This window comes from Mirounga leonina, unplaced genomic scaffold (assembly GCF_011800145.1).
Source record: "Mirounga leonina isolate KUSES-001 unplaced genomic scaffold, KU_Mleo_1.0 Mir_129, whole genome shotgun sequence".
Lineage (NCBI taxonomy): Eukaryota > Metazoa > Chordata > Mammalia > Carnivora > Phocidae > Mirounga > Mirounga leonina.
Window position 1 is genome coordinate 20,695,078 of NW_023270323.1, and position 27,830 is coordinate 20,722,907.

At 41.1% G+C, this 27,830-nt stretch overlaps 1 protein-coding gene across 1 annotated transcript in view; it reads left to right on the plus strand.

The window, feature by feature from the left end:
- Positions 1–27,830, plus strand: part of SCARB2 (scavenger receptor class B member 2) — an 80,684-nt gene that overhangs the window by 23,361 nt on the left and 29,493 nt on the right. Inside the window, exons 3-5 of the mRNA XM_035004763.1 lie at positions 12,137–12,284; positions 13,834–14,022; positions 21,978–22,069. Coding sequence (XP_034860654.1) covers positions 12,137–12,284; positions 13,834–14,022; positions 21,978–22,069 — 429 coding nt within the window. The remainder of the gene's footprint in view (positions 1–12,136; positions 12,285–13,833; positions 14,023–21,977; positions 22,070–27,830) is intronic.

A 27,830-nucleotide genomic window follows, 5' to 3' on the forward strand; every position in this document is an offset into this window, starting at 1 on the left:
GTGATTAGGATTAAATGAGCCAATGAGTCAGTATTTAAAAAGTGCTTAGATGAATGCCTAGCACATACTTAGTGCTAATTAAGTGTTTGATATTATTATTCATCTTAGCGGATTGTTTTAGTCTATATAAACCAATATCCAGATTTGTAAAGATGAACTTTGTTGTCATATAAAGGAATTTTAAATAAATACTTGGGTCTTTATTTTTAAAAGCAAAGTTTTGTATGTGTTTAATGCCTGCAGCAACTATGTGCAGGGTAGAGCAGATCTGTGTTTGTGGCTGAACTGCTCAGGGGTATTTAGAAGTTGACCTAAAATTAGGATCTGAATGTTTATCTGCTTTTTCATTTTGCAATTTTAACCATTTTCTATTGAGATTAAAAGAAAGCAATATAAAATGCATAACCATTTTTAAGTGTACAGTTCAGTACTGTTAAGTATGTTTTTACATTGTTGTGCAACAAATCTCTAGAACTCTTTCATCTTACAAAACGGACACTCTGTAACCATTAAATAACTCCCCTCCCCTTGCCCCCTACCTCCTAGTAACCACCATTCTACTTTGTTTCTATGAATTGGACTGTCTTAGATACCTTGTGTGAACAGAACCATACAGTATTTGTTTTTTTGCTGTTTTTGTTTTTTCACTAAAATTTTTTTGGGGGGGGAGACTGCCTCCACATAAGAATGAACTCACCTGAGAACTAAGGAAAACAATTTGCCCTCGGAGTCTCCTGGACCTGTTCCTATGGTCATTATCCTCATTTGAGAAAAAGAGATGCGTTGTAATCATAACCCAGAAAAAAACCAATATTCCATTAAAATGTCTTCCAGGCCATTGTGTCCGCCGGCTTAATGTGCTATTGTAGGTGTGGTCACGGGGATAAATAAATCCTAGGAGTAAAGCAGTGTCTGACTGTTAACCAAACTCCCTCCATGTTCCCGTTTTAGAGGGACCAAGACTTACTCCTGACAAAAGCCCCAGAACATCTTGCTAGGGGTTCTTAACCCTGGGTCCACGGATCCCTAAGGCCCATGGATAGAATTCAAAGTGGTCTGTGACTTAGGTGGGGAAAAAAATTATAATTTATCTTCAGTAACCACTCACTAAAATTTAGAATGTCCTTTGAGTATAAATGTAGGCAACAAACCACAGTGATGTAAGCAGTACCCGTGGCTTCATCACCAATGGAAACACAGATATTGTGTCTCATGATAGATGTTGCTCAAGATACCGTTCATTTCCAGAAATGTTTCAGAAATGTTTCAAAATTACAGTAACTGTTAGACTTGCAGCTACATCTTATTTAAAGTGTCAGTAAAGAAGCGTGTATATTACCATATCACAGATTTTTTTAAATGATACCTGTATTTTGGTAATTGGCTTCCTTTGTAATCCTGAGTATTTTAGTCTCTGTATGTAAAAACATTTATCTGAGAAAGGGTCCATAGACTTGACCAGACTGCCATGGGGACCAATGGCCAATGGCATAGATGAAGGATCCTGAGAGCAGATCCAGGCGTTTGGAAGGCAGTTCGGTCACTCACTGATTGCTTCATATTTCCTTCCTCTGGTTTTTCTCCCTGTCCTGGTTTCTTTTCCATTCCACTGCCAAAGATGATTTCCCAAAGGGAAATCTGCCATTTCCTTCCATTCCCTGCTCAGGGCCCTAGAGACTCTTCCTGTGTGATGTTCCAGGCCTGAGCAATCTGGCTCCTTTTCTATGTCTAGCTTCTTTGTTTTATTTTAATTTAAATGTAATTTTTTGGCACTCTCAACCTCGGCTTTTATACTCTGATCAGAGCTATCCGATAGAAATTTACTCTAAGCCACATGTGTTAGTTGAAAATGTTCTAGGAGTCACATTTTAAAAAGGTGAAATTAATTTTAGTATTTTATTTACCCCAGTACTATCCCAGTGTCCTTTCAACATGTAATCCATATCCAGAATTATTAATGAAATGCTTTACATCCTTTTTAATTTTTTTTTTAATACTAAGTCTTTCAAATCCATAACACATCTAATTTTGGACTAGCCAAGGTTCGAGTGTGTAATACAGCCATGTGGGGCTGGTGGCTACCATGTTGGACAGCGCAGTTCTAACTGTATTCCAGTTGTTTGTTGGTCCCCAACAGTGCTCTGCCATTTCAAGCTGTTCCCTCAGTCAAGAATGAACTCACCGGGACGCCTGGGTGGCTCCATGGGTTGAGTGTCTGCCTTCAGTTCAGGTCATGATCCCAGGGTCCTGGGATCGAGTCCCACATAGGGCTCCCTGCTCAGTGGGGAGCCTGCTTCTCCCACTCCATCTGCCTGCCGCTCCCCCTGCTTGTGCTCTTCTCTCTCTCTGTCAAATAAATAAATAAAATCTTAAAAAATAAAAAAATAAAAGAATGAACTCACCACTACCTCTCTCAGCTCAAATGGTGCCTTTTCCTGAAACTTTCCCTGACTTTGGATGAGCTCTCCCTGGTATGTGTGTCTGTTACAAACTGACTAAATGCATTTTAACTATTGGTTACATATCTGTCTTTCTTCCCGATATACTGAAACCTCAAGGAGGGGCAGAAACCAAGTCTTTCATACCGGAATATCCAGTGGCCAGTGAATATTTGTGAAACAAGTGAATGAAATATCCTCAGCCGTGGTTTAAATCCATAGGGACACAAGAGGAGAAATTGTGGAAATCTGCAGAACACAGGTAGCTCAGCTGGAACCATAGGACTTAATCGGGGAAGCCCGGGAGTCAAGGATAGGTTCAAGAAAGAGGAATAGGGTCTTGAAAATGAATGCCTTTGTTTAGGAACAGACGCTCGCATGCACAGTGCAAACTGCAGAGCCTTCCTGGCAGGGTTGAGTGCGTTGTGAGCTGGAATTTGCAGAAAAACATGGCTTTTTAGCAACACTTGTGGCCCTTCTTGTGAGCCTTTTGTAGTCATCTAGTGGATCTGATTTCTACCACTCGTGATTTAATTATGCTATTGTTTAGACAAGACAGACAGAACATTCCAATAACTCCTGCCCCAGTGCTAGATAGTTCCATGGGTTCCCTCCCAACTGAGTCAGCTGACTTGATTGGGTCCACAGGGGCCTGGGGCAAAGGAAGGGGAAGGCATGCTGGCCTCCCACTGCTCAGTGTGGATTGGTCTTGCTGGTGGGAAATCTCTGAGAAGGGGGAAAGGACATGCCCTGATTAATTGGACATGCAATTTACAGTGGCACGTTTCCCCCAACTTTAGCATACTGGTAAGTTCAGTGTATTAATGTTTTTGGAAAAAGATGATGGCAGTTCCACCCTTAGATAAAAACCAGTCAGTCTGGTTTAAGGAATGTCGTGTGTTATTTACATTTGTATAAAGCTGTGGGTTGAGCAGCCCTGGACCGGGCCTGTTAGCACAAAGCTAATTGGCTTCATGATCCTGTCACGTACTGACATATTTGCCTAAAATGTGTATCCAATTTATGATGTGCACTGGCTTCTGCAAGCTTCTGGAGATCTTTTTTCATTTTGTCAGATTTCTTTTTCTTTTTTGCCTACTATTTAACATATCAAGAATTAAAAAGAAAAATCAATTTGTCCAAGGGCTCTTTCAACTAACTCTCATATTTCTAAGACATATTTGCAAAATTTACAATACCCTGTTAAAATATCTCCCATTTGAGTTTTTTAGCTTTGCGGTTTGGATAAATTTCTTTTTTAGGCTCATATTACTGTTTTGATAGTAAAGGAAAAGATGTCAGGGATAAATATCTCATAAGAGTATTTTTACTATTCATTGACCATTAAGTAGTATTGGGTTATGAAATAATCAACATATACAATGTCATATGTAGCATTTCCTTTAAAAGTATAAACTGTATCTGATATTGTTGACCTTAAAAGTAAAACAGCCAGTTATTTTCCAGCAAAATGGGTTTATTTGGGAATAGCAGAGGAATTACAATTCAGGACCTGCAAGCCATAGCAAATCGAAGGCAAGTCTGGAGATCAAAAGAGAAGAACGTTACTTTATAGAGGAAAGGAGGAAGTTGGGAGGGGCTGTTGGAAAAATGAGAATTTAGGGTGGTGATGGTTTCTTATTGGCTGAGCTTGTTCCGGGCAAGGAGAAATTGTTTTGGTTGCAGTCTGCAACCGAGGATGAGTTGGTAAGGTGTAAGAGCTCCCCCTTCTGGCCTCCTGACTATTTTAAATGAGGGTTTTATTGGGTTTCACATTTTAAAAATAACATATATAAGCAGTAAAGATAAACTTGAAAATAGAGTAAAGGAGAATACGACTAACTGCTACTGTCCATGATTACACTGTCTCAGAGATAACCAATGCTAATATTTTAGTGGGTATCTTCTCAGCCATTTTTCTGTGGGTGAGTTTGACTTTTACGTGGTTATCATACTATATATCTACATATGATTTGCATGTACATATACATTAATATGTCTGTTCTGTTCACTTAATATTACATTGTAGGTATTACCCCATGTTATGTCTTTGTCGTGTAACTGAACCCAAGTTCATATGCCCAACACACAGGAAAGCCGGTCACCCAGACCAGGAATGTGCAGCAAGGAAAGGGTTTATTGGAGAGGCGTCCAAACGAAGAGACAAGGGGAGGGGAGGCCTCAAATCTGCCTCCCCAAAGGGTTTGGGTTGCATGTATTTAAGGATAAGGGGTCAGAGTGTCATGGGGTATATACATTGAATGGAATATGCTGATTGGATATAGGGAGAAAGGAGATGTCCTCCTTTTCTGAGCATATGTGTGCATTCAGGAATCATGTTTCTTCCTGGGCTCTGTGTTCATTAAATGGCAGTGGAAGCATGATATGCAGGGGAGAGGGAGATCTCAGGGTGTGTCATCACACAGGTTACTTTTGTTCACTGTTGGTCTTTTCTGCCCAACTACAAGAATTCTTCCCCATTTGTTCCAGACAGTCTCGGCTACTCTTATTGGTAACCAGTCAACTTCTGCAAAACAAACTCCTAAATCTATCCAGTTAACCGGAGTTTCCTTAGGGTAGAACCGTCAAGCATTTGTTAACTCAACATCTTGGGTTCAGTCTTTATACAAATACATTTTAATGTTGATAATCTTCAGGAGCTAGAGTGAATGTATTACAACACTTTGCTTAACCATTCCCTTCTTCTTGGTCAGCTCTCATTTCATTCTTTGATTACCACACAGAATGACCATTCTCCCCATTTCTGAGCTTTAAAAGTCCTATTCCCTTCAAAGGTTTGATATTCAAGTCTATTTTCTTGTAGTTCTGTTGTTTTACATTTAATTTCTCAGGGATCTAATTATCTCCTTACAATTTAGGAAAGGTAGGAACTTTGTTTAAACTTTTGAATTCTGTCCTATTAGCCCTTTGATCCTTTTCTCATCTCCAAGACCAGCAGTATACATTTTTTTAAATGTCAAAGAGATGATAGAAAATTTAGAAATGCCATGGTTATTGTTTCATTATAAGAGAATACTTATCTCTTTTTTTTTTTTTAAAGATTTTATTTATTTATTTGAGAGAGAGAATGAGATAGAGCATGAAAGGGTCAGAGGGAGAAGCAGACTCCCCGCCGAGCAGGGAGCCTGATGCGGGACTCGATCCCGGGACTCCAGGATCATGACCTGAGCCGAAGGCAGTCGCTCAACTGACTGAGCCACCCAGGCGCCCTTTATCTCTTTTTCTAACCCTGACTCAAACTCTTCTCTGATACCACATTTTTTTCTCAGGATAGAAATGGAAGTGGCTTTAGATAAATTAGTTTTTTTTTTTTTTTAATCTTTTAACTGCTTGAAAGTAAGAAAAATAGAAAATGATCCCTCCTGCCCCCCTTTCTTATCTTGTACAAAAGGTGGTGACCAGGTACTTGTGAGTTTTAAATGTACATGACAGTCCTGGCTGACCTACCTGCAGGAGACAGTTGGGTCAGGTTAACACTTCAAGGATGGGGGACCATTTCCATCTTTAGGAAGGAAACTATTTCTTGCACACCCCCAACAAATGCAGGTGGTGTTCTTCCTGCTGACTGCCCCCCACCCGCAGCTTTTTCTCAGTATTCTGCTTTGGGCTGTAGGTTTTTCAGTCTTTCTCTTGGTTGACAGGGCAGTGGTAACAGAAAGTTAAATACAGGTGCTACTCAGCACTGTTGGAAATGGAAAATATTCTTCTGCCCTTCAAGGTTCTTCTAGCTGGTCTAAGAATTAAATTGACATGAGACAAAGATTAACAGGAGAAAGTCAAATTTAATTACCCACAAGAAACCCATGTAAGCATGAGATTCCAAAGACAGTCAGGCAAAGGGAGATATATATGTCATCCTGAACTAAGGAGAAGAGGATAGGAGTCTGGGACTTCAAAAGGAAGGAAAACAGTTTGTGGGAAGATGAAGAAGAGTAAATTTTTGGTTGAATGTTTACAAGGCCACTCAGATACAACAGGGTATAAAGGACTTTGGTCAAAGAGGCCTTGCTAGATGTCTCCCTGTCTACCATACCTAGTTCATATTCTAATGTGAATTTGTGGTGATGGCTGTCTCCCTGGAGCAGGTTCTCTATCTAAATTCTTTAAGGCAGTTAGCGTGAGGCCAAAGTTTCTTCCTTGGTTTGGGCCGTGATTCTTTTCAGCGCAAAATAATGAACATGCCCAAGTGGCACATCCGGAGGCCGTCGTTCTGAAGCCCTACAGCACCCTGCCTTTGTGCTGCTTCCCTTGCTCTGCCCTTTCCTCCTTGGCAGTCCCGTCCACTCTGTGACTTCACTTCTCTGACATGGCTGAGAAGTTCATGTTCAGCCCAGCTGGCCCGGAGCTGCAGGCTGCTCTTCCTGAAGCTCCTCTGCTGTGCATCCTCCTCCATGGGACCACAGTTTTCTCCCAACTCCATTTAGGAAACCCATCCTACGGTTCATGCTGTGCTCTCTCTGCCTCTATTTGGAAACCCCTCGCCTCTCCCACCTGAGAGAAGCCTCCTCCTTCCATAACCGGCTCCTGCACAATGTTGACCTCAGGACTCCCATTCCAGTGGCCATCCCTCCCTCCTTTGGGTATTTGACTAGCGCCTTGAGTCAGCTTCAGAGCACTTTCCACATGTGAAATGGTGTTGGGACGGCAGTCCTCCCATGCTGTACTGTGGAGTTCCTGCAAACAGGAACCAGATCTTTACATCTCTCCATCTTGAGAGCTTTGCACAAAGCCCGCTTGCACATGGTATTAGTAACTAATGCTTACTAAACACTTAGTATGTGCCAGGCAGTATTCTAACTGGATTACAAGACTATGTGGATTTAATGCTCACAACAACCCTACAAGGAAGGCATCTTATTATCTCCATTTTAGAGATGAGGAAACTGAGGCACAGAATCAGTGGGTAACTTCTGAGTCACAGAGCTAGTAACTGAGGAAGCCAGGGTCGAATGCACAGCCTGGCAGTCAGCACCCGTGCCCCACCCAGCATGCTCGTGACTTCTGACAGTAGTTCTCAGCAGAGAGCAGTGGATGGGCGGAGACCTAATGGCTGAAAGATGAGGATTATATGACAGTCCTACATGTAACTAATTTATCCAGCATCTCTGAGGAATTAGATATTGCAGAGATGTTAATTGTCCAGCTAATTAAAGTTATTTCTTTTGGTTTCCTTATCTCAGGCTATTGGTTGCCTTCTGTGATGGTAAGATTTTATTTAATCATTCAGGAGTTTAAAAACTTTTTTGTTTTAAAAAGTATTAACTCTGTTTTAACCAAAAATAATTTTAAATGAAAAAGCTCTAAAATCAGTCTTGTATTTTCCTGCCTAATTAAGTAGTTCATGGTGTATAACTCAACCTTTTATTAATGTCTAGGGCCATCACTGTGATTGAAAAACAGTAAGCCAGGGGCGCCTGGGTGGCTCAGTCAGTTAAGCGTCTGCCTTCAGCTCAGGTCATGATCCCAGGGTCCTGGGAACGAGCCCCGCATCAGGCTCTGCTTCTCTCTCTCCCTCTGCCGCTCCCCCCTGCTTGTACTTTCTCTCTCTCTGTGAAATAAATGAAATCTTTAAAAAACAAAACAGGGGCGCCTGGGTGGCTCAGTTGGTTGAGCGACTGCCTTCGGCTGGGGTCATGATCCTGGAGTCCCGGGATCGAGTCCCACATCGGGCTCCCTGCTCAGCGGGGGGTCTGCTTCTCCCTCTGGCCCTCTTCCCTCTCGTGCTCTCTGTCTCTCATTCTCTCTCTCAAATAAATAAATAAAATCTTAAAAAATAATAATAATAATAAATAAATAAATAAAAAACAAAACAGTAAACCATAATCTGAGCCTGTGATGTCCTGGGGCCTTGAACATCAGTAAGATTTATTAGCATCTACTAAGTACCAGGCACTTCAACTACAGTTCCTTAATTAATTGTCTAGGCATAAGATTTGCTTTGCCTTTTTTTTTTTTTTAACTCTTGTGTCTCTTTCTGGAAGTTTCTTTAGTGTTGCTGGATGTGTAGAGCAGAAATGGCTCACTTCTTGCTCTCAGTCTGCTGTTCCCCAGGAGACCACCCTGCTTCTGGTTGACTACTCTTGAGAAGCTGTGGGGGAGGTTTGGGTAACCAGACTTGTTGGTATTATTATTAAAATCCCTCTCCTTCCCCGGTGGCCTCCCTGCAGTTCCAGCTGCTACGAGGCTTGGGAGGGGAAACATTCTGGGTTTCCTCCATCAGTTGCTGTTCCAAGAGGGAGGCCCCTCACCCTCCCTCCCCTTGGCCTCTGAGGAGGGGAGGCCCCTTCTGACAGCCAGTAACACTATCTTCCTTCAGTTAGAACACAGGCCATATGTCAGTCATGTCTTAGGGTGGCTGGTGGCTGCAGGAAGTCATGTGGTTAGCTGTGAGTGACCTGACATAGTCCCCTCATGCCTGCCAAGGGAATTAAGTATTTCTGTGGTTTGGGAATCCTTGGCTTTTAACTTCTGAAATTTGTTGAGAAACCAAGTCAAGTTACCAAGGGCTTAAAGTGATTGGAAACTCCATGCTCAATTTCCCTTTAAAATGTTAGGTTCTTGCAGGGTAAACAATAAAGAAAAATTTAAAGAGCCATCTTCAGAGTCAGTAAATATAAACAAACATAAATGAAGCAGCCCCCAGGCTTGGAATTATTCCAGCCTCTAGGTTCGTGACATCTAGGTTCAGTGAAAAAAATGTTAAAAGCCTTAGCGAGGTTATCAGTTTTCATCATTAGTCTGGAAACTTGGCAGAGTTCATCCCTGGGCTTCTGCACCGGGGTGGGGGGGCGGGTGTCCCAGCTCTTGGCTCCTTGGCCCGGCTTTCTCTGAGTGCAAGTTGGTGTGTTCACCCTGGGGTCACTTTTTCTATTTCTAGTTCCTTAGTGCTCAGCCCAGGCCACTGTGGGGTCCTGGGCCACAAGTACAAGGAGCTACACCTAGAGAAGGCTGTCCCCCTCACCTTCCCTGCAGGAGGCTCTGGGACAAGCCAGTGGCGGAGGGGTGCCCCTCTCTGTAGGCAGAAGCCTTGGCTGAGGTCCTCTTCTCCAGTTCTAACAAATCACTTTGCATTCACTTATGTGCAGAGTCAAGGAAAACCTTGGATATGGAGTCAGGTGACCAGGGTTCCAAACCTGGTCCTGACACTTGCTGGTGAGTCTGGGGCTCCTACTTTATGTGAATCTCCATCTTCTCATCTATCAAAAGACCGGGTTGTGGTTTCTATATATGGGTCTTCGGTGGCAAGCAAGACAGACCATCTCTGGCTAATTTAAATAAAAAGGGGAATTATTTGAAGGCTATAAAGTGGGTTACAGACTCCAAGGGGCAGCTGGGGCAGTTGGGAAGACAGGGGCAGGATCCGGGGCAACTTTCTAGGTCCAGGTCACAGGGGTGCACGGGTCCTCGCATGCCGTATGCACCCCTGCTGGAGGAAGCCGTCTTTCTACTGGGTTTTCCATCTTGAGGCTGTGTGCTCAGGAACAGAAGCCAAGGGAGTGAACTGGTCGAGCTTGGGTCCCTCACCACTGCCCAGTGCAGGAGAGGAAGGAGAACAGGGCTCTGAGCAGAAAGGAAATGAGTGGGCATCAGACAGCAGAGTCTGCTGACCGACCGCACGAGCATTTGATGCTACGTAGAGCCTCTGTCCAGTTTTGTACTGATTCCTCGTCACTGGAAGTGTGTGTAAGTTTTCTCTCTCTCCTATTTGGCATTTGTTAGAGGCATTCAGGGGTTTCATCCTGCAGATAATTTATTTTTTTAATTTATTTTTAAATTTTTTTAATAGAGTTTTTTTTTAGATTTTTATTTATTTATTTCACAGAAAGAGACAGCGAGAGAGGGAACACAAGCAGGGGGAGTGGGAGAGGGAGAAGCAGGCTTCCCGCAGAGCAGGGAGCCCGATGAGGGGCTCGATCCCAGGACCCTGGGATCATGACCTGAGTCGAAGGCAGATGCTTAACGACTGAGCCACCCAGGCGTCCCCCTGCAGATATTTATTAAGCACCTCTTAAGGGAGGCCAGGTCTGACTCCTCTAATGCCCATCTGTGCCCTGTGTCCCCATCTGTAACACAGTGGGGCAAACACTCTCACCTCCATCTGGGCCATAGCCTTGCCGTAAGGACTAAATGAAATCAGATAAAATTGTGTGGTTAAATCCTTTGAGGAGCCATGCAGGCTCAGATATTTATTTATTGTGCATAGCTTGGTGCTTAGATAAAGAGCAAAGACACCTATTTTGATGCATCTCTGTATATACGTTTGTTATTTGCTTGTCTATTTTTATTTTAAGTTCGGGAAATTGAGGTTTCATTAGCTTGCCTGCAGTCTACCTGAGGTATTAAGATAATTCCTTCACAATCTAAATGATGTCACTATGCAGTTTAGTGCCAAAAACATGGTACCGACAGCCCCCTCCATAGGTGTTCAGGGGTGTGGCTGTGGTCAGGAAAATCCTGGGAAGGGGGGGGTAGCCCTTGTAGCTTTGTCAGAATTATAAACTCTTATTGATTAGCTCTGTCCAATAGAAATATAATGTGAACCACATACGTAATTTAAGATTTTTCCAATAGCCACATCTGGAAACAAAGCAAAAAGAAACAGGTGCAATTAATATGAATAATATTTTTTTATTTTACCTATTGTATTTAAAGTTGTATAATTTAAAAGCAGGTAATCAACATAAAAATTTAAGGAGATATTTTACACTCCTTTTTTTGTGCTGTTTTTGAAATCTGGTGTGTCTTTTACCGTCACAACACATCTCAGTTCCGATTAGTCACAGTTCAAGGGCTTAGTAGACATGTGGCTCCCGGGTCAGACAGCTCAGCCCTAGACAGAATAGGAAGAAGACAAGGCAAGGAGCAGAGGGAGAGAGAGAAGCAGTAGACGCTGGAATTTAGTGAACATCGACTATGGACCAAGCAGGGCCAGCCCTAGTGCAAACCATTGGATGAACCAACTATCAGATCCTGTGTTTATTTAGAATTTTGATATTTTGTTCATCGTGAATGTTTTTGCATTAGTTTTGACCTTAAAAAACGCATTGCAATATGATATGCCTTCATTCCAGAGTGTTCTGGCACCTCTGATATTTTGCACTCAAGGCGAGTGCCCCCCCAACCCTAATGAGGCCCTGGCTCCAGGCACTTTCTGTGAACTTAATACTTCATGGGGGGCATGAACCTGAACCAAACTGAGCTATATTACAAAAACCAGGAGCAAACTCCTCTAATTTACTAAGCCTTGGGCATTTATTTTGTTAAATGAATTTTCAGCTGAAGTCACGCTAGAAATAAAAAGACTTTGGAAAATAAGTTGAAATTCAGACTGAATCTGTGAACTGAAGAGTTTGAAAATTTTTCAGGAGCAAACTGTAACACAAGAGAGAGTTCACTGGCTTTCATTTCTTGGTCAGGGTAACCCTGGGCCATCGTTTCCTCTGTTGTAGGGGAAAAGGATGAAAAGGACAGTGTTTTGAGAAGACTATCCAAGGCCTTATTTCCTTCCCACATTCTACTTTAGTCTCAGGTGTTTAGGAGGTCGGTATCTGTAGGCTCTCTCGTTAATGCTTATAGTGGAATGTTGTATTGGAAATAACTTTGATGCTAAAAGAAAGGTGAAGTATTGCTTTTTAAAGTGGTACCAATTTCAAACAGAATCCTTTTCTTTCTTTTAGGGAACTCAGAAACAAAGCAGATATTCAATTTGGAGATAATGGAACGACAGTATCTGCTGTTAGGAAAGAGGCCTATGTTTTTGAACGAAATCAATCTGTTGGAGACCCTAAAGTTGACTTAATTAGAACATTAAATATTCCTGCGGTGGTAAGTAGGCATTTTTAGTATCATTATTGTGGATTTTAGAAGAAAAGAAAAAGCTAAGTTAAGGCTATTACGTTTTTACATTTAGGAGTTATTATGTTAAAAATATACGTATATAGGGCGCCTGGGTGGCTCAGTCGTTAAGCGTCTGCCTTCGGCTCAGGTCATGATCCCAGGGTCCTGGGATCGAGTCCCACATCGGGCTCCCTGCTTGGCGGGAAGCCTGCTTCTCCCTCTTCCACTCCCCCTGCTTGTGTTCCTGCTCTCGCTATCTCTCTCTCTGTCAGATAAATAAATAAAATCTTTAAAAAATATATATATATACGTATATAAAAATAGAAATATATGTTTACACTTCCCTTCCTTAGAGTTCATCTGAGACTTTTTTCTGAGATTTTTCAAATGGTGACATTATCTTTTTAAAGATGTTTTCAATGGTTCAAAGATAAGATCTTTTCAAATGGTGACGTAATGCAAATTTTAGGATTCTTCCCCCCCACACACACAGTTTCTTGCTGTGTGTTCAGGATCAGCTCTTGTGCAAATAAGTATGTCCCTAGTATTTTTTTGAGGGGGTGGGGGTGGATAGCGAATAACTTTTTAAAGATTTATGTGCCCCTTGTTTTGGTTCAGAAGGTCCCAGCAAAAGAATTTGCATACCACTTCTTAGTCTAGATTTCGACCTTAGGTTTTTTAATTCTCAAAATATAGACTGACTTTCACCCCCCTTAATAAGTAGCAGAGACTGGGTGCTGATTACAGCCTAGCAGGATTTCACTGGGCTCAGTTATGACAATCCCATCTAAGAAAGATGCAGGAGACCCAGAAAACTTTCCTATTCACCTACAGCAACCCCCTCTGAGGCTCCCATTCTACGACGACACATGAGCTGGACACTCAATGGTGGACCCAGAACTTAGAAATTACTAGATCCTAGATTTGACCTTGCCCTGCTGCCTACGCCTGCAGGTTTTTTGTTTTTGTTTTTTTAAAGTCTATGACACCGTTAGATAGGTTTCTTATTTATTTATTTGACAGAGAGAGACACAGCGAGAGAAGGAAAGCAGGGGGAGTGGGAGAGGGAGAAGCAGGCTTCCCGCGGAGCAGGGAGCCCGATGTGGGGCTCGATCCCAAGACCCTGGGATCATGACCTGAGCCGAAGGCAGACGCCTAACAACTGAGCCACCCAGGTGCCCCCTCCTGCAGGGTTTAAAGTGAGGGGCCAGCCTCTGGCTTGGATCACAGGGGCCGTGGCGTCACCTTGTGGCTAAAGATGCCAGTGTATTTACAAGAGTTTTTCTCGTTCCATTGGCAGTGTGGAGAGAACTCAAGAACTAGCTGCAGATGGGAATGCTAAGCTCAAACTTACAATATATAATACTGAGAAAGGAAAACAACTGAAGAGTCTTGTTCTTGCACACGCATCCAGGGAGGATCTTTCTGGCTGATTTTGCAGCTATTCAGTCTTAACATTTACTTTTAAGCCTCTTTGCCAAAGGGGCAGGAGGAGAGAGGGGCGGGGATTCTACCTGAACTTGCCTGTCCTTCTCAGACTGCCATGGAATGGGCCCAGTTCCGCTTCCTCCGGGAGCTCATCGAGGCCCTGTTGAAGGCCTATCAGCAGACGCTCTTTGTGACCCACACCGTGGACGAACTGCTCTGGGGCTACAAAGATGAGCTCTTGTCCCTCATCAACATTTTCAAGCCAGAGATCTCTCCCTATTTTGGCCTGTACTATGGGGTAAGTTGACTTTTCTTTTCAGAACCTCTTTATTCATCTGACTGGGGTGAGGGGGAGGTGCGGAGGGGGGGGCACTCCAAGCCAGATTTCATCTTCAGTTCAGGTTTCTTCCAGAAGACCAAAATTGCCTGGAATTCTAGATGTCTTGTAGAGCTTGTGAAAAATAAGAAAGTGTTTTAGTTTTTAGGAAAAAAAATCCTTCTCCCACAATTTCAACATGCTACTTGCACTGACTTTGAATGAGAGCAGCTATGAGAAATACAGAGTGTGACTGTGCCATTAATCAGATGCGATCTTTCAAAGTGTCATAAAGTCAGTGATCAAGGCCAAGTCTCCACTGAGCCCATGCATCAGCCTGACAGAGACAAGTAGGAAACTAAATAGGAACATGTAATCCATTAGGGGTGGTAGCTACATGTTACGCTTTCAGACATGTCATTCACCAAAGAGACTGGTTGATTTGAAACTCTGTGTCGCTCATCTGTGATTTCTTATGCTTGTAAGTGGAATTTTGTGTGGTTCCTTGCAGATTTTATTCACTTTGGCTTGACATAAATTTCAGCCTTCAGGTAATTATTATTCAAAGCAAATGTTATTGCTGCCTGAGTTTCAAATGCATTAAAGTTAAAAGGAATTTTAAAAATCCGTCTTCCCCCACCAAAAAAACCAACAAAAATAAAAACCAGAAACCTGTGTAAAATGGAGTGAGATGTGGGTAATGACAAAAACTCAAAAGAAAGTGTTAGATGAAAGGTGGAGTCTGAGATTGTGATGAATTTCTTCATCTTTAAGTTTGTAGTTATTCTCTGGTTGTCACTACTCAAGAATCTCACCCTTATCCTGTCATCTCCTAGCATGTTCCTCTGTGTCTATGGCAAATGGTATACATTTGTGCCTTCAAGGGTATACAAAACTTGGACACCATCCAAACAAAACAGTAAAAAAGTTTTTAACATGATATATGCAAGAGGTGGGGGCTCCTAGGAATAGGGCTGGGCTGACCCTGAATCCTTCATTCTGGGGGGGTAGACTTGATAGATGCTCCCGAGAAAATCCCATCTGATTGGAACCCAGGTTCCACAAGACCAGAGGAAGCACTGATTTCTTGTTAAACTGTGACTAGACCTCCCTTCTCGAAAAAATTTCAGAACTTCTAAGAGAAAGACAACAAAGCTTTTTTAAAAAAATTATATTTATTATATTATGTTATATAATGTATATTTATTAGAGGGGGGAGGGGCAGAGGGAGAGGGAGAGAGAATCTCAAGCAGGCTCCACGCCCAGCACAGAGCGCGACTTGGCTCAGATCTCACGACTCCGAGATCACGACCTGAGCCAAAATCAAGAATCAGACACTTAGCTGACTGAGCCACCCAGGTCGCCCAACAAAGTTTTCCTTAAGGCCCTTTGGGTCCCGGTGGCTTCCATCCACCTGCCAAGTAGATCCTGTTCCTAAGACCTCAGTATTTTTCAGGTAACTTCCTTGTATAGTCTGCTTTTTTTGTTTTTACATCATTGACTTCATCAGACTTATAACTAAGATCCTTTTATATCTTTTTAAAATGTAACCCACATTTATGGACTGGTTAAGAAATTGGCATTTTTGCTTTCCCCAGGCAAGGATGTGTTGTTTTATGTATTTATTTACTTCTTTCTTCCTTTCTCTGTCCTTGCCCTTTACCACTCCTTGCAGACACCGCTGTATCTCCACAGGGCCCCACTAGTAAAAAGCCCTGTGCCATTGCTTAGTTAGATTAGTATGTTGAGTGGATTTCCCACAGCCAGGAATAGAGCATAAGACCTGGAAACAGAGAGCCTGGATTTACGTTCTGACTTTTTCACTTGATAACTGTGGGGCTATTTCTGAACCTCGGTTTCATCATGTGTGACTTGAGGCTTCCAAAGCTGTTTTGCAAGGCTAAGTGAGAAGTCCATAAAATGCTTTGCAAACTATAAATCGCAGTACACATTTCAAGAGCCGCCATTCTTTCTCCCCATGACTGGCTCCAGAGAGTACCCTGAATTCGTATGAATGACTGGTATATCTTTCCATTTGGGACCCAAATAAACTCCCTGTGGTGTTGTTGGTTAAAAGGAGTGTTTCTGGTCAATTTGTCATCTGCTCTGGTCAAATACTGATTCTTTAGCCAATAGCACAAAAGTTCACACTTGAGCCGCCATTCATTCGAAGACTGGGACAGGCTGTGCAGGGGGCACACCTCCCTCGGCACCCACTCCTCTGCCCCCGCCCGAGCCTGGCCGAAAATCTTTCCTGAATCCTGGTGGTCTTGTGCGAGCATTCCCCTCGGATGCACCAGGCTTGCATGCCTGCCCCACCTGCTCCGCGACACATGATGAAGAGAGAAATCTTGGCGAATGCCACTGAGCACTTTTCCTTCAAAGACTCTAGTGATGAAACAGCCAAACAATTAATGGGGAGGGACAGGGTGTGAGAACGAACAGGAGGAGTGAATGTAGAATATTGGCACAGAACTTCTGAGAAGAAGGGACCTGGTTAAATATCAGATGCTCACATTTGCATTTTGCAGGGCCAATCAGCATATTTTTACCCACGGATTTTAGGGCGCCTCTGTTCTCCTTGGTGTTAGAGTGCCAGCGTCTTTGAGAGATCAGCCAGTCCAGCCCGTCCTTCGGGGGCGGGGGTGGGGATCATGCTTAGGTTACAGTAGCGACAGGACTGTGGTGGTCCTAGCTCAGGGCCCCTCTCCATCTCCTGCAGTAATATGTTCCTTGTATCCCACACACATCCCTGCCATCCTGACATAAAACCTCTTGATTCCTGCCTGTCCTCAAGGAGGTTCTAGCAAGAGACAGGGAAGCATGCACATGCAATGTCTGACTCTTGGGCAGAAAACGGCTGGGGAGAACCCTTTGTGAATCACTGTGAAACATTTAAATGCTTCTCTACTTTGCTGAGCCCATGTCTGAGTTAAGTGGAGGACTTTAGGAAATAGCATCCATTCATTTTTAAAATTGGTGGTTCAGCATTTTTTACGAAGAGTATTTGAATTTTCTCTAAGTTGGTGTAGTGTTCACGTTGCTGCTCCTAAAGAGTTCTTTCTCATATCTTAAAGTCACGTGAAGCTTCATGTGGGGAACATGACATGACCATTATGTATGTGGACCAAGTTGATATATTGACACAGTTGGCGAAATAATGTTAAGTGACGGAACGAAGAACCAAAGTAGGCAGAACACATGAGAATTCACAAAGGGTATGAATGTTTTTTAAGGCAAAGAGCTGAATGATATGAGAAAAGGGTTCAAACTCCGGGAATATAGAAATGCAAAAAGAGATAAGAAACCTTTTTCTTTTTTGGTTCATCTAATTAGCAGAGCTTAACAAAAGTAACTTGGGGAATGTAAACTGATGTACCCTGCAATTTCCTCCACTTTCCTGCTGGGCAACCTTGAGCAACTTGATAATATGTATCAAAAGGCTTAAACATGTTGGTGTCCTTTTCTCTAGTGATTTTACTTTTGTGCGTCTGTGTAGAAAACAAAAGTACTGACAACGCTTTTAGGCATTAAGATATTCATACAACATTATTTGTAGTAGCAAAAAAAATGCAAAATTAAATATCTAATAATAAGAGAATAATTAATTATTTCTACATAATGTTGTAGAGTCATTAAATTACACCTATGAAGAACTTTTGGTAACATGGGAAATATGTTAAGTAAAAAATTGTGTGTGTGTGTATAAATATATATATGCACAATTACATATATGTATAAAAATTATGTGTATATATTACACATATATAATTTATCTTAGTTCAATAAGCAAATCTTGTATAGAAAAGAAACTGAAAAGAAACAGACCAAAGTTCCCATGGTTAAGAGAATGATGAATAATGGGCACTTTATAAAAAAAAAGATTTTAGATTTTATTTAATTATAAAGAGAGAGAGCACGAGTGGAGGGTGGGAGGTTGCCGGCAGAGGGAGAAGCAGACTCCCATTGAGCAGGGAGCCTAATGCGGGGCTCGATCCCTCATGACCGGAGCTGAAGGCAGACGCATAACTGACTGAGCCACCCAGGTGCCCCTGGGCACTTTTTTTATACATCATTCTGGATTTTCTAATGAGATTTTGTTACTTTTATAATCAGAAAAAATGTATTACTTCTATAATCAAAAGAAAAACCTATTTTATTTATTTATTTTTTCAAAATAAAGCAGAACACAAGTCCTGTGCATCACCAAAATGCATCTGTGTTAATACGCAAGAAGGTATCTGTGACAGACCTCTAAAGATCGCTTAAAGCAATGGAAATAGAACAGTCTTTGGTTATTGTCTTCTTCTTAGCTTATCTACAAAGTGCCTGTCACATGATAAGCATTGAAAAGAATGAAAACAATTATAATAATAGTATTAGAATGGACGCACCATGAAGGCCGTAGTTTTGTTCACTGATTTCCAGTGCTAGACACATGGTAGGCATTCAGTAAGTGCTCGCTAGTAGATGAATGAGTACTGCAGCCTGGTCAGCACATCAGCCCGTGGAGTGTGGGGTTACATAGCTGGGCTTCAGTCCTAGCTCCACCACTGGCTGGTTGAGTGATCTGGGCAAGTTATTTGACTTCACTTTGTTTCAGATTTGTCATCTATAGAATGAGGGTGAAAGAGTGCTTGTCTGTATTTGTTTCCCATTGCTGCTATAACAAATGGCCATAAACGTAGGGGCTTAAAACAACACGGATTTATTATCTTACAGTTCCAGATGTCCATAGTCCTAAAAGCAGGGTGTGGTCAGGGCTGTGTTCCTTTGGAGGCTCTAAGGGGAAATCCACCTCCTTGACTTTTACAGCTTCTGGAAGCAGGCTTCATTTCCCAACAGGGAATCATCTTCACTCTCAGTCTTTCCAGCTGACCTCTGCTTGTCATCACCATTACTACTCTGACCTGGCCCTCCTGCCTCTCTTTGTAAGAACCTCTGTGATTGCATTGGATCCACCCAGGTAATCCAGGATAATTTCCCCATCTCAAGATCCTTAACTTAATCACATCCACAAAGTCCCTCTTACTATATTAGACAACAGATTCACAGGTTCTGGGGATTAGAATGTGGACATATTTGGAGGGCCTTTATTCTGTCTACCACGCTGTCTTATGTGATAGTGATGAGGATTTCATGAGATAATCCATACTACAATTTTAGAGCAGTACCAGGAATATTATAAATACTCAATAATTGTTAGCTCATATTACTTTATTATTATAGAGGAACTAGTACCCATGCTATTTCCCAGAAATCAAAAAGCTCTATCTTCAGATAAAGAATTTGTAAGGATAGAGGTTGTCTGCATGTGCCCTTAAGAAGTGTAACTTGGTGGGGCACCTGGGTGGCTCAGTCGGTTAAGCATCTGCCTTCAGCTCAGGTGATGATCCCAGGGTCCTGGGATCAAGCCCCACATCGGGCTCCCTGCTCATTGGGGGGTCTGCTTCTCCCTCTCCCTCTGCTGCTCTCCCTGCTTGTGCTCTCTCTCTCTGTCTAATGAGTAAATAAAATATAAAAAAAAAAAAAAGAAGAAGTGTAACTTGGAGAGAATGTACAGGTGAAGAAAGCTTACTTGAAAATGGGACTATATTAATACCACTTTCTTCTGTTGCAGCTAATGTATAATAGTGTCCTGGCCTTGGACTTACGCTTTCTTATTTTTTGTTATTAAGCTATAATTCACTTATCATAAAATTCACCATTTTAAAATGTACAAGTCAGCGGTTTTTAGTATATTCACAAGGTTGTGCAACCACCACCACTGTGTAATTTTAGAACATTTTCATCATCCTCCCCAAAAAAGCCACATACTCAGTAGTCACTTCCATTTCTCCCCTTCCACTAACCTACTTTCTGTCTCTATGAATTTGCCTGTGAATCTATAGAAATTTTTTAATGGTTAAAAGGTTTGTGTCTTTTGGTTTTCTTTTTGCTTTTGTAAAGAAAAGTAAGATTATGCTTTTTGTTTGAAACAGAACGTAAGTAATCCCCCCACATACCTGCCCAACTCTCTCCAGCCCCTTTGCGGTGCTGGGACCTCTGGTGCCGGGGAGGAGAGGCCAGGCTGGCCCAGGCTGAGAGAGGAGAAGAGTCAGCACTCTGTGTGGGAGCTTCCTCAGAGCCAGAGAGGAAGGGCGTTTGGGAATGGAGCTTGGCTTCTTTAGGCAAAAAATATATTAAAGAACTCAGCATACAGGGGCACCTGGGTGGCTCAGTCATTAAACATCTGCCTTTGGCTCAGGTCATGGTCTCAGGGTCCTGGAATTGAGCCCTGCATAGGGCTCTCTGCTTGGCAGGAAGCCTGCTTCTCTCTCCCACTCCCCCTGCTTGTGTTCTCTCTCTCACTCTCTCTCTCTCTCTCTCTCTCTGTCAAATAAATAAATAAAATCTTTATTAAAAAAAAAAACCTCAGCATACGTGCCCACTCTACAAATGGGGGCCAAGAGGTACCACCTCTGAGTTGGACCCATCTCTGGCAGTTGAACATTCATATGCAAGATGGACATTTCTGTAAATGGAATCATACAATATATGACCTTTGTGTCTGACTTCTTTTATTTAGCATAATGTCTACCAGGTTCATCCAGGTTGTAGCATGTATCAGCACTTTATTCATTTTAGGGCTGACATAGTCTATTGTATGGAGAGACCATACTTTATCTGTTCATCAGTTGGTAGATGTGTGGGTTGTTTCTACTTTTTGGCTATTATGAATAATGCTGCTCTGAACATTTGTGTACAGGTTTTTATACGGACATTGGCTATATACCTTGGAATGGAATTCTCCTGGGTATAAAGAGAGGAGTGGAATTTGGGGTCATATGGCAATTCTGTTTGACTTTTTGAGGAACCACCATAGTTTTCCACAGCAGCTGCACCATTTTCCATTCTCACCAACAGTGTATGAAGGCTCCAATTTCTCCAGATCCTCACCAATGCTTGTTATTTCCCCCCCTTTTAAAAATATTTGTTTTAGAGAGCGAGCACGAATGGGAGGGGCAGAGGGAGAGGGAGAGAATCTCAAGCAGACTCCCCATTGAGTGCGGAGCCTGACTCAGGGCTCGATCTCACGGCCCTGAGATGACGACCTGAGCCGAAACCAAGAGTTGGACAATTAACCGACTGCACCACCCAGGCACCCATTTTCCTTTTTTTTTCTTTTATCACCATCCTGGTGGGTATGAAATAGTACTGTGGCTTTAATTTGCATTTCTCTGAAGACTGATGATGTTGAGCACCTTTTCCCGTACCTGTTGGCCATTTGCATATTTTCTTTGGAGAGATGTCAAATCCTTTGTCCATTGTTTAATTGGGCTCCTACTTTTTAAGTAATAATATGGTTAATAGGGTATTTAGTCAAATAGTCACTGTATTCTTTACAGTGCCCAACTAGGATAGTTTCGCGAAGCTTAAGTTTCTCAGTTACTGTATCAGTTAGGGTTCTCCGGAAAAACAGAATCAGTGGGAGATCCATATCTATATCTATATCTATATCTATATCTATATCTATATCTATATCTATATCTATATCTATATCTATATCTGTAGTATCTATCTGAGAGATTTATACATATTAAGGAATTGGCTTATGCAGTGGTGGAGGCAGCACGTGGCCAGCCTGAAATCCGTAAGATAGGCTGGTGGGCTAGAAACTCAGGCAGGATTTCTGTATTGCAGAATTGAGAATTCCTTTTTGTTCAGCAAACCTCAGATTTTGTTTTTAAAACCTTCAACTGATTGGATGAGTCCACCCACATTATCAGTGGTAATTTACTTAAAGTCAATTGATTGTAAGTGTTAATCATATCTACAAAATACAGCAACATTAAGACTAGTGTTTGACCAAATGACTGGGCACCATAGTCTACCAAGTTGACACATAAAATTAACAATCACGGTTTCTTAAAATGATCATATTCACTTATTTTCAGAAAAATGGGACGAGTGATGGAGACTATGTTTTTCTAACTGGAGAAGACAGTTACCTTAACTTTTCAAAGATTGTGGAATGGAATGGAAAAACGTAAGTGTAACAATTTACCAGTATAATTATTTTTTAAAATTTTGTTTAAATTGAACGTCCACTTATGTGTTATTTCAAAAAAAAATATTATCAGTCATTTTTTGCATGAAAAGTCTATAAATATGTAAAATATCTTTATAATTACTATTGTATAAATCAAGATTGGGGTAACACACTTTATAAAATTAAACATCAGAGCTTTGTAGACTATTAATGGCTAGGTATGAGTTATAAGCAGTGAAGAGTTTCACTTTGAATGATGTGTAGCTACAACACAAATACTTTAAAACCACTTGTTTTGGGGGGAGAGGGAAGAGTTTCTCTTTTTAATCTAATTTAGTGATTGTGGCTTGTTCACGTGTTTTTCTTTAAAGATAAAATACATTTGACTTCACTATCATGGTATTTCAGAAATATTTTTTAACATTTGTAACTTAAAAACAAACTACTTCCAAAAGAAGCTGAGGGAATTTGCAATAAAGCAACATATAATCCAAGATACTTTCTTTAAGACAGAGGAATTAGAAACCTTGGAGAAAAAAGGAGGGTAGTTCTTCAGGGACTGAGGTAAGAGGAGTTCTGTTCTTGAACATTAAATTTACATCTAAGCTTCCCAGAAATATGGGCAAAAAAACTGGTGTGGAATATAGGGGAAACCCTCTGTACTACCTTTGCAACTTTTCTGTAAATCTCAAACTATTTTTAACCAACTGAGCCACCCAGGCGCCCTCAAACTATTTTTAAATAAAAAGTTTATTTAAATTTTAAAAAGCACGCATATCCATGTACATAAATATATATTGGTGCATGTACATAAACATACATTTGTGCACACACCCCCCAAAATAGGTAAGATCCCCGAAAGAATATATGAGAAGCTGGTAACAGGGTTGCCCCTGGAGGGGGGGATGTGGGTGGCCTGGGGGGGTTGGCCACAGGGAGATTTACTTGTGCACAGGATAAAGCTGGATTTTGTTTTAGATTCAATCTGTTATTTTCTTTCTAATCTTTCAATAGCACAGTGTAATCCTTTTAAATACATAATTATTGATACAGTTACAATATAATGATATAGTATTTAATATATTGGACTTTTTTCTGGTTTATGTCTATTCTACCCTCAGATTTTTTTTTCAAAGATTTATTTATTTATTTGTCAGAGAGACAGAGAGAGCACAAGCGGGGGAGCGGCAGGCAGAGGGAGAAGCAGGGTCCCTGCTGAGCAAAGAGCCTGACGCGGGGCTCGATCCCAGGACCCTGGGATCACGACCTGAGCCGAAGGCAGATGCTTAATGGACTGAGCCACCCAGGCATCCCTATCCTCAGATTTTTATGGTTCATATTTAACAATAGTTTCCTGACAAAATTGAAAGCTGTCTTTTGTCTCTTCTCCTCCCAAACAGGACACTAACTTTACCAATTTCGTAACACTTTATGCCCATCTTCCAAGTTATTCTTGCCTTCAACTTGTTTCACATTCTTTGGAAGCCAAATATAGTAAAATGCTTATTATTTTTATAGTATACTTAATTAAATGTACCAACATATTTTATTAAATTTTCTGTGCGTTTTATTGAAATTCTAGTTAGTGAACCTACAATGTAATATGAGTTTCAGGTGTACAATATAGTGATTCAACACTTCCGTACATCACCCAGTGCTCATGACAAGTGCACTCCTTAATCCCCATCACCCATTTAGCCCATCCCTCCCTACTTCCCCTCCAGCAACCCTGTTTGTTCTCTATAGTTAAGGGTCTCTTCTGGTTTGCCTCCCTCTCTTTTTTTTTCCCTTCACCTATGTTCATCTGTTTTGTTTTCTTAAATTTCACAGATGAGTGAAATCATATGGTATCTGTCTTTCTCTGGCTTATTTTGCTTAGCATAATATACTCTAGCTCCATCCACATCATTGCAAATGGCAAGATTTCATTCCTTTTATGGCTGAATAATATTCCATTGTATATATGTACGTCACCTCTTTATCCATTCATCAGTCAATGGACATTTGGACTCTTCCTTAATTTGGCTATTGTTGGTAATGCTGCTATAAACATTGGGGAGCATGTGCCCCTTTGAATCTGTATTTTTGTATCCTTTGGGTAAATACCTCGTAGTGCAATTTCTGGGTGGCAGAGTAGTTCTATTTTTAACTTTTAGAGGAATCTCCATATTGTTTTCCAGAGTGGCTGCACCAGTTTGCATTCCCACCAACAGTGCATGAGGGTTCCCCTTTCTCCACATCCTCGCCAACATCTTGGGTTGTTAATTTTAGCCATTCTGACAGGTGTGAGGTGGTAGCTCATCGTGGTTTTGATTTGTATTTCCCCGATGATGAGTGATGTTGAGCATCCTTCATGTGTCTGTTGGCCATCTGGATGTCTTTGGAAAAATGTCTGTTCATGTCTTCTGTCCATTTCTTAATTGGATTATTTGTCTTTTGGCTATTAGTTTGATAAGTTCTTTATAGACTTTGGATACTGACTCTGTATCAGATATGTCATTTGCAAATATCTTCTCCTGTTCCGTGGGATGCCTTTTAGTTTTGTTGATTGTTTCCTTCGCTGTGCAGATGCATTTCATCTTGATGAAGTCCCAACAGTTCATTTTTGCTTTTGTTTCCCTTGCCTCAGGAGATGTGTTGCTGTGGCTGAGGTCAAAGAGGTTTCTGCCTGTGTTCTCCTCTAGGATTTTGATGATTTCCTGTCTCACATTTAGGGTTTTCATCCATTTTGAATTTATTTTTGTCTATAGTGTAAGAAAGTAGTCCAGTTTCATTCTTCTGCATGTTGCTGTCCAGTTTCCCGGCACCATTTGTTGAAGAGACTTTTTTCCGTTGAATGTTCTTTCCTGCTTTGTGGAAGATTAGTTGACCATACAGTTGTGGGTCCCTTTCTGGGGTCTCTATTCTGTTCCATTGATCTATGTGTCTGTTTTTGTGCCAGTACCATACTGTCTTGATGATGACAGCTTTGTAATAGAGCTGGAAGTCCGGAATTGTGATGCCGCCAGCTTTGCTTTTCTTTTTCAAGATTGTTATTCGGGATCTTTTGTGGTTCCACACACATTTTAGGAATATTTGTTCTAGCTCTGTGAAAAATGCTGGTAGTATTTTGATAGGGAGTGCATTAAATTTGTATATTGCTTTGGGTAGTACAGACATTTTAACAGTATTTGTCCTTCCAATACATGAGCATGGAATGTTTTTTGATTTATTTGTGTCATCAGTTTCTTTCATAAGTGTTCTATAGTTTTTAGAGTACAGGTCTTTTACCTCTTTGGTTAGGTTTATTCCTGGGTATCTTATGATTTTTGGTACAATTGTAAATGGAATCCATCCCTTAATTTCTCTTTCTGCTGCTTCATTATAGGTTTATGAAAATGCAACAGATTCCTTTATGTTGATTGTGTACCCTGCAACTTTGCTGAATTCATTTATGAGTTCTAGCGATTTTTTGGTGGAGTCTTTTGGGTTTTCTACATAGACTATCTTGTCCTCTGCGAATAGTTAAAGTTTGACTTCTTCCTTGCTGCTTTGGATGCCTCTTATTTCTTTTTGTTGTCTGATTGCTGAGGCTAGGACTTCTAGTACTGTATTAAATAACAATGGTTAGAGTGGACATCCTTGTTCTTGTTCCTGACCTTAGAGGAAAAGCTCTCAGTTTTCTCCCCATTGAGAATGTTATTAGCTGTAGGTCTTTATGATGTTGAGGTATGTTCCCTCTATCCCTACTTTGTTGAGGGTTTTTATCAAGAATGGATACTGTATTTTGTCAAATGCTTTTTCTGCATCTATTGAGAGGATCATGTGGTTCTTATCCTTTCTTTTATTAATGTGGTGTATCACGTTGATTGATTTGAAAATCTTGAACCACCCTTGCAGCCCAGGAATAAATACCACTTGATTATGGCAATAATTCTTTTACTGTACTGTTGGATTCAATTTGCTAGTATCTTATTGAGAATTTTTGCATCCATGTTCATCAGGGATATTGGCCTGTAATTCTTCTTTTTAGTGGGGTCTTTGTCTGGTTTGGAATCAAGGTAATGCTGGCCTTGGGGAATGAGTTTGGAAGTTTCCCTTCCATTTCTATTTTTTGGAACACTTTAAGAAAATAGGTATTAATTCTTGTTTAAATGTTTGGTAGAATTTCCCTGGGAAGCCATCTGGGCCTAGACTTTTGTTTGTTGGAAGATTTTTTGTTCAATTTCTTTGCTGGTTATGGTTTTTGTTCAAATTTTCTATTTCTTTCTGTTTCAGTTTTAGTAGCTTATATGTTTCTAGGAATTTATCTATTTCTTCCAGATTGCCTAATTTGTTGGCATATAATTTTTCATAATATTCTCTTATAATTGTTTGTATTTCTGTGGTGTTAGTTGTGATCTCTCCTCTTTCATTCATGATTTTATTTATTTGGATCCTTTCTCTTTTCTTTGTTATAAGTCTGGCCAGGGGTTTATCAATTTTATGAATTCTTTCAAAGAATGAGCTCCTAGTTTCATTGATCTGTTTTACTTCTTTTTTTGTTTCTATATCATTTATTTCTGCTCTAATCTTTATTATTTCCCTCCTTCTGCTGACTTTAGGCTCTATTTGCTGTTCCTTTTCTAGCTCCTTTAGGTGTAAGGTGGTTGTGTATTTGAGACTTTTCTTGCTTTTTTTTTTTTTAAAGATTTTATTTATTTATTTGAGAGAGAGAGAACACAGGAACAGGGCAGAGGGGAGGGAGGGGCAGGAGGAGAGGGAGAAGCAGACTCCCCACTGAGCAGGGAGCCGGATGCGGGGCTCAGTCCCAGGATCCTGAGATCATGACCTGAGCCGAAGGCAGACACTTAACTGACTGAGCCACCCAGGCGTCCCGAGACTTCTTGCTTCTTGAGATAGGCCTGTATCGCTACATACTTCCCTCTTAGGACCACTTTTGCTGCATCCCAAAGGTACTGGGCTATCATGTATTCATTTTCATTTGCTTCCATGTATTTTTTAATTTCCTGGTTAACCCATTCATTCTTTAGTAGGATGTTCTTTAACTTCTATGTATTTGAGGTCTTTCCAAATTTTTTCTTGTGGTTGACTTCAAGTTTCATAGTGTTGTGGTCTGAAAATATGCATGGTACGATCTCAGTCTTTTTGTACTTGTTGAGGCCTGATTTATGACCCAGGATGTGATCTGTTCTGGAGAATGTTCCATGTGCACTCAAAAGAATGTATATTCTGCTGCTTTAGGATGAATATGTAATATATATATATTTATATAATATATATTAAGTCCATCTGGTCCAGTGTGTCATTCAAAGCCATTGTTTCCTTGTTGATTTTCTGCTTAGATGATCTGTCTGTTGCTGTAAGTGGGGTGTTAAAGTCCCCTATTATTACTATATTGTTATCACTGAGTTTCTTTATGTTGGTTATTAATTGATTTGTATAATTGGGTGCTCCCAAGTTGGGGGCATAAATATTTATAATTGTTGTATCTTCTTGTTGGATAGACCCCTTTATTATGATATAGTACCCTTATTCATCTCTTGTTAGTCTTTGGTTTAAAATCTAGTTTGTCTCGGGGCACCTGGGTGGCTCAGTCGTTATGTGTCTGCCTTCGGCTCAGGTCATGATCCCAGGGTCCTGGGATCGAGCCCCGCATTGGGCTCCCTGCTCTGCGGGAAGCCTGCTTCTCCCTCTCCCACTCTCCCTGCTTGTGTTCCCTATTTAGCTGTCTCTCTCTGTCAAATAAATAAATAAAATCTTTAAAAATAAATAAATA